At 37.4% G+C, this 6,901-nt stretch overlaps 1 protein-coding gene across 1 annotated transcript; it reads left to right on the top strand.

Annotated features, from left to right (window-relative positions):
• The first annotated feature begins 4,794 nt into the window (after positions 1-4,794).
• Positions 4,795-6,213, top strand: LOC103960617 (leukocyte receptor cluster member 1). The gene is made up of 2 exons (XM_009373100.3): positions 4,795-4,902; positions 5,222-6,213. Exon 2 carries the CDS (start codon positions 5,253-5,255, stop codon positions 5,979-5,981), a length of 729 nt encoding a protein of 242 aa, XP_009371375.1. The 5' UTR covers positions 4,795-4,902; positions 5,222-5,252; the 3' UTR covers positions 5,982-6,213.
• Positions 6,214-6,901: the final 688 nt, after the last annotated feature.

Below are 6,901 nucleotides of genomic sequence, written 5' to 3'. Positions count from 1 at the left end.
GCTTTACTCCAGGGTTTATTGTTGTGGGAATGTGGACGTCAAAACAGTTCTAGCAGTTGCTTTGGTGCGCTTTAGGATAGTACGGTATCGCGATCGAGGCATGAATTAGACGATCTAGGAATATTCGCACGAGGAGCAAAACAATATTTTGGCATCCTCGAGAACTTCTCACTAGCTTATTGAGATGACGATGAGTTATCGGCATTACAAGCTGCAAACTGTAATATTGATGGCTTAATTGTTGGATTCACTAAGCAAGTGGGCAAGACGGCTCATCTACGGCAACACTTACTAGTTAGTTATGGTTCAGACTCATCCTCGAAGTTCGTGACACGACGAATGTTTGGTGAGGTCCATTTTCATTTTGACTTTTGATTTCTCGTGCAAATATTTTATTTACATGGGTATTTCTGCCATAACAAATTTTGGGTGAGTTATTTCCATTCTTGGTTTTAAACTAAACATCCATACTTGAATCGTATGTTTATATATATATATATATATATATATATATAACTGTATTTTTGATATTTTATTACATGTATATTTTTTCCTTATGTTCATACGCAATAATTGGTGTTTTCAACCTTACAGTTTATACGGGTATTATACTACTAGATTATTGAGGAAGGAAGAAGGTATGAGCTTGGAGGCATGAAAGAGGAATAATTGCAATCCGATCGTGGCAGAATGAGATTCTCTTTATGCAGCCGCTTTAACTCAATTTCTTCCTTGTGTATGCATTTACATACATATTTTCTCCCTATTTCGAGTATTTTACATTTAGCAAGTATTTTAAATTTCAAGGACGAAATTTTTTTTAAGGGGAGTAGATTGTAATGACCCATCCCAATTTTATGGTTTATATAATTTTAATATAAGTGAATTTACGAAAATGCCCTTCGAGGCAAAGTGTTGACTTTTGTTGACTATCGTATCGTGTCGTGTCACGTAAGACTCGTTTTCTGGGCATATCCTCGTAGTTCTTGTCGCTATGAACACATGGGCGCAAACAAAACGCAATTTGGAGTTATAATGAAGGAGTTATTAACGTTTAAAATTGGGGGCATTTTAGTATATTAATTAATTTCAAGAAAGCTCCAAAATTTTGGGAGCAAAATTTGGAAGCCACGTGTGTGGCCCAGATTAAAATGAAGAAAGGATGGGCAGTGGAGATGAAAAATAAAAGAGGGAAAGGAGGGGCAGGACGCCCAATTAGAAAGAAGAGAAAGAGGGAGTGACCAACCAAACCGACCCGTGCACCCACAACAACTCAGTTTCGAACCAGTGGAATTTTCCAGTGATACCCATCAAATTTTCAGGTGATTTTCATCCATTCCCCACCTCCAAACCTCATCACCACATCCCAACATCCATTACTAGCTAAAATCGATACAAATTGGTTAAGATTCATGAAGGAAATAATCATGGGTGCCGCGGATGCCATTGCTCGAGATCCACCAATCTTGCAACTATTTCTTATGATTGCCACCATCACTAGCCTTCCCTTGGACCCAGGAACAAGACCCAACCGGTGGTTGGGGCGGTGGAGCTTTGGAGTCGACGAATTGAAGCACACCCTTTATAGGGTTTCCGACGGATTTTTGTGGAATTAGGGTTTTTCCCGGCTAAATTGGCCTTAGTCACAGGTATAAAAGTTGCTCCACTCATTAATATCTTCATTTCTAAGAAATTTGAGAATTTTTAGAAATAGTTAAATTTTTCAGCTAGACGGGGCGGCCGACTGCCACTTGTGGTGGCTAGTGGCCAACGAATTGACGATGTCGTTCTAAGTCCTATTAGATGCCCTGAGTTTATATTTGATATCTATATGATGTGAATTGATTATTGTGAACCTAGTTTCATTATGGCGCATCACTTGATTATTATTTGAAGTGACGATCCGACTGTTGGTTCGATACCAAACTTTAATACATTATAGTATGTAATATTTGAGGACATTAGGAACTTACGGATCAGGAATCTTATGTATGGAGCTTCCCTAATTGGATTTGTAAGTTCATAAAATAAAACGTTAACCGCCACTTGAATTTGCAATTGACAGATATCCAACCGTTGGATTGTAATGAAATTTTAGTATGATGTTATAGAAGCATAATATGGATCTTTGGAAGTTATAGATTTCATACTTCTATTTCTAATATAATCTACTCTCAAATTACTTAAATTCAACATTCAACATGCATGCAACCAAAATAACTATACATATATATTTTCGACTCAGTTCGATATTCGCAAACCATTGAATTTGTAATCCCAATTCCTGTACCGAAAGGTTCGGTATGGATCCCAAAAATTTCGGTATTATCGGTTTGGAACTTTTTCAGTATGGGATCGGGTTTTATTTGGTTTGAAATTTTCGAGAAAAATTTCCAGCTCTAGGTTTTACTAGTAATATGCCCACATGTTGCTATAGGACTTGAATGCACCAACTTTAACTACATGAATAAGACACATTTAACCTGAAAAAAAAAAAAACATAATCATGAATGAATAAAGGGATAGATGAGTAAACAGTGTCGGTAAAAAGGCATTGTACAATTTACAAGACAAACTTAAACATTTCAGATCACCAAAGTTGTATGATTTGCACAAAAATTAAGGTAACACAAATGATTCATTTTTTTTTTTCATGCAAATCCCACATCAAGCAGTGGGTAAACAAAAGCTCTTCTATGTAGCTTCACCTATTAGCCATCCACCAACTGAGGCACACACCATGCATATACGATGAATCATTTTCTTTTTAGCAAACATAAAGAACATCACACGTTACATGTAATATGAGGTCCAACACCAACAAATATTTAACAGGAAATGTAAAAGTTGTTCATGTAAATTAAAGTGTTACGAATTAATTATCAAATAAAGTCATGATCAAATCCCCCTCTTTAATTTTCTGATTTATTACGTTTTTTTCTTTTCCCACGATGATGAGACGCTCTTGAACAAATTAGGGTGCACAAATTAGCTTAACATTAAAAAAAAGAACAAACTAACTCACATCATTTGATATGAAAAGTAGTTTATGTAGTGAAGGAGATTGAACACTCCCAATGATAATACGCTACACTCAAACACCCAACCAAATACCATTTCTGGGTCAGTGAGGGTAAGAGAGTGTGCCCTTGGTGTTCTCACTCTCAGTGTGACCTTGCTTGACAGAGATATGACCTTACTACCAGAATGGAAAGAAGCCGGTAAAAAGAGCATTGGTACTTACATTGGATTTATGCAACCTGCTCTGGGAGCCATGTATCCAAAGTGGCAGATCTCACCTACAAAAGCATCCAAATCATCAGAATAATGCAGGAAAAAAAAGAACCGAAACTCATTAGCATAACGCATAAAATATGGAGTTGAGTACCATACAAATAATAAAACGAATTTGAAGTTTTTGCATAACCGAAAATTATACTTTGATATATGTGCCCCAAGACTCCTGTGGATCCCTGAACATTGCATGCATATGAAGATTCCAGGATTCACGCTAGCCAATCGTGGAGCTCTGCACCAAAAAATGGAAACACTACAACAATTTAGAAAAAAAATGTTTGACATATTTGTTTGAGGTTACCAGCACGACATGCAGTATGAAAATATTTAGGATGTTGTTTAAATAGAAAATATATCTAGTATTGCTGCAATGACACATCTGCAAATCAAAGTAATATTGCAAAAAGGAAAAAAAAAAATATATATATATATTTCACCCATCTTACATAAAAATAAAACTCTGTAAAAAAATTTTAATTTATTAAAAAAAATGAAAGCTAAAATTATATTTAAGACCTAATATCAATTGGCAACTGTTAATTGACTACTCTCTTTGATGACATGCTTCAACTGAAACAAAGGTTCTAGGCAATTACATCTTTTATATGCATGCCTCTGTTTCTCCAAAGACCAGTGACCAAAAGCCTTCATCATCATTTGTATATCTGTAACAGAAACAAAAAATGAGAAACATGTCATTCAATTCTTGATTGTTACTAAGACAATTATTGAGAATGGAATTAGAAGTATGTCATTGCATTTCTCAATTGTCATTCCAATGTGGATGTTAATTGGACTCTATTAATATTGAAGTTATCGGATGAGAAATTAAGCAGAAGAAAAATCACTATATTAGTATGCCATTATCATCTGGGGAACAAATCCAATTGCCAGCTTTTACGTACCTACAATTATAAGCAAAGTTTGGAATTCACAAAAAAATACTGGGCAAATACTAGGGCTACCATTTGAAAAAGCTAAGCAACAACAAACTTTGAAAGAGTAACTACAATTAAATTAAGATGACAATCGATATGTGAAGACAATCTGGGAAATCAAAGGCTCTGAAATCAATGCCATATTTCATGTGCCTTTTACTGATAGTGAACCCAGCAGCCGAACCAGGATAAAATCGGAGAAAATCCCATAGGTCCTGACCTAGCTAAATCCCTCTCTCACTCAGTCCAAACCCGTACCTCCCATCTCTCTCCAATCCGTCAGCCCCTCAGTCTCCCTCCTCTCCTCCCCCCGAACAACCCTCTGATCGACGCATCAGCCACAGGACACCCACCCGCATGTCCCTTCCGAAATCCCGGCGAACCTCTCCCTCTCAACCCTTCTGTCGCCCTTCCCTCTCTCTCCCAGAGTCAAAGCCCAGATCCAGCCCAAAGAGTGAAGACCCGTTCTTAAGCCCAGTGGCAATCTTGTAAATTAATCGAAATTTGGGCTGAAATCAGCCGGGTGGCAAACTCGTAAATAAAATAAAATGAAATCCAACGAAAGTATAAATAACGCACAACCGAACCTCGCTGGAGCAGGCGAGGGACCTTTTACGCTTCTGAGAACTTTATCGCTCCTGGGATTTTCCCGGTTGAAGTAGAAACTGTAAGTTATTATCGTCTCTGGTTTTGCTTCGATTTATACATGTTATGTTTTCTTATTATATTCCTATTTCTTCGATTTGCACAATTCACCAGTTGTATTTAGTTGCAGCAAAACCCTAATTTCTATTTAATTTGGATTTTCCAATTTCGTCTTAAATTCACCAGTTCTAATAAATTCACTAATTTACCTTGAAATCGTCTTTCTTTTGCATACCTATGATTAATTTGGAAGACCCAATTCCACAGAGGCCTCTGAGACCCTAAAATTTAACCCCTTCTTTTGTGAAAGGCCGAATGATGGTTTTACATATTCTACGCAGGTGAGTGTACAATTGGAGTTTAAAATTTGTGATGGGAGGTCATGGAGGTTTGAATATTCTGCCTCAGAAGCGGTGGAATGTGTACAACTTCGATAACAGAGAGAAGGTACGGCAGGACGAAGAGGCTGCCGCCAAAGAGGAGCAGCTCAAGCGTGAACAGTCACGAAAGCGGGATGCTGAGTTTCGCCTTGAACAGCTCCGGACTGCTCGTGGCCTGGCTCCGGTGAGCCAAGGGAAGGAGCCTGCTGCAATGGAATCAAACCCTGCTGCAGTGGATTCGAAGTCTGCTGCAGTAGGTTCGAAGTCTGCTGCAGTGGAATCAAAGCCTGGTCATATTAATCTCTTCGAAGGGATTAAATTTTTTTGTCCTATTAAGGGGTTGGAGAATGAGGGAGGTGAGGGTAAAGATGGATTTAAGAAGAATAAGAAGATGAAGAAAGAGGAGGCGAAGCCGAGGGTTGTGACAGCAGAAGATGAAAAGTATAGGTTGGGTTATGGAGTTGCTGGCAAAGGAGTTAAGTTGCCTTGGTACCTTGACAGGCTGAGTGCGGATGCAAATGAAGAGAGTGCCAAAGATGATGAATCATCAAGAGCAGATAAAGAGAAGAAGAACAAGAGTGGGAAGAAGACATTGGAGGAATTGAGAGAAGAACGGTTGGAAAGGGAGAAGCGAGAGAAGGAAAGGGAACGGACTCTGATACTGAACAAGAGCCGAAAAGATGGAGCTGCTTTTAAGGATAGAGGGTTTTATAGGAGGTGAGTTTACACTCTTGCAGTTAAATAGACATGAAGTTTGATTTTTTGATTTCAATTGTATTTTGTACTCTGTATAATGAAATGTTTTGGTAAGTAATGTTTTAGATGATGTATATATGGCGGTTACGTTTTGAATTGGTGAGATGATGTTATTGCTGTGTCTATGATGGTGTTACTATGATGTTGTAATACACAGTGGAATGATATCCTGCAAATGACAGTATGTTAAGATCTCACATCTCCTGGTTGAAAAAGTTATGTATAGTTGAGAAAAATCCAAGAATCTTTTGAGAATGGTTTTTGCTTTTTTCCCGTTGCACCTTGTTATCGATATCGAAGGGTTCACAGTGAAATTTTATGATTCATACAGCCAGCCGACACAACTTAATATTGAAAAGGCTTGGTTGTACCAAACATTAAACTTTTCAAACATTACGTTAAATGACTAAAAACCCAAGAAAGTATTTAATTTTGAAATACTATAATACAAGAATATAGTATTTAATGTTAATGACTAAAAACCCAAGAATCTTCTGAGAATGATTTTTGCTTTTTTCCAGTTTCACCTTGTTATCGAAGGGTTCACGGTGAAATTTTATGATTCATACAGCCAGCCGACACAACTTAATGTTGAAAAGGCTTGGTTGTGGTTGTTGTCGTGATTTTTAGCCTTGTCTTCTCCTTCTACGTTCCTCATTTTGTTTTTGTTTCTTGGTTCCCTTTTGATTTATTTAATCCTAAGGCTACATGAAATGAGAAGTGTAGGGGGAGAAAGAGGGATCGTAAATCACTTTCCTTTATTAAAGTAAATGAGTTAAGCATGTGCAATTTTGTGGTGCATGAGAAATCGAAAACTCGTATATACAGGGATGACGAACAATCACCGTATAAAAAGACTGGGAAATTTGGAAAAATAACCAAAAT

Source organism: the organism of the source record quoted next, unplaced genomic scaffold (assembly GCF_019419815.1).
Source record: "Pyrus x bretschneideri cultivar Hongxiangsu unplaced genomic scaffold, Pyrus_bretschneideri_v1 Contig114, whole genome shotgun sequence".
In the NCBI taxonomy this organism is placed as follows: domain Eukaryota; kingdom Viridiplantae; phylum Streptophyta; class Magnoliopsida; order Rosales; family Rosaceae; genus Pyrus; species Pyrus x bretschneideri.
This window is presented reverse-complemented; position numbering and strand designations above follow the sequence as displayed.

What these genes read in the sequence shown, in the direction of transcription:
- LOC103960617 (XM_009373100.3), top strand. Translation starts at nt 5,253, where the DNA reads ATGGGAGGTCATGGAGGTTTGAATATTCTGCCTCAGAAGCGGTGGAAT.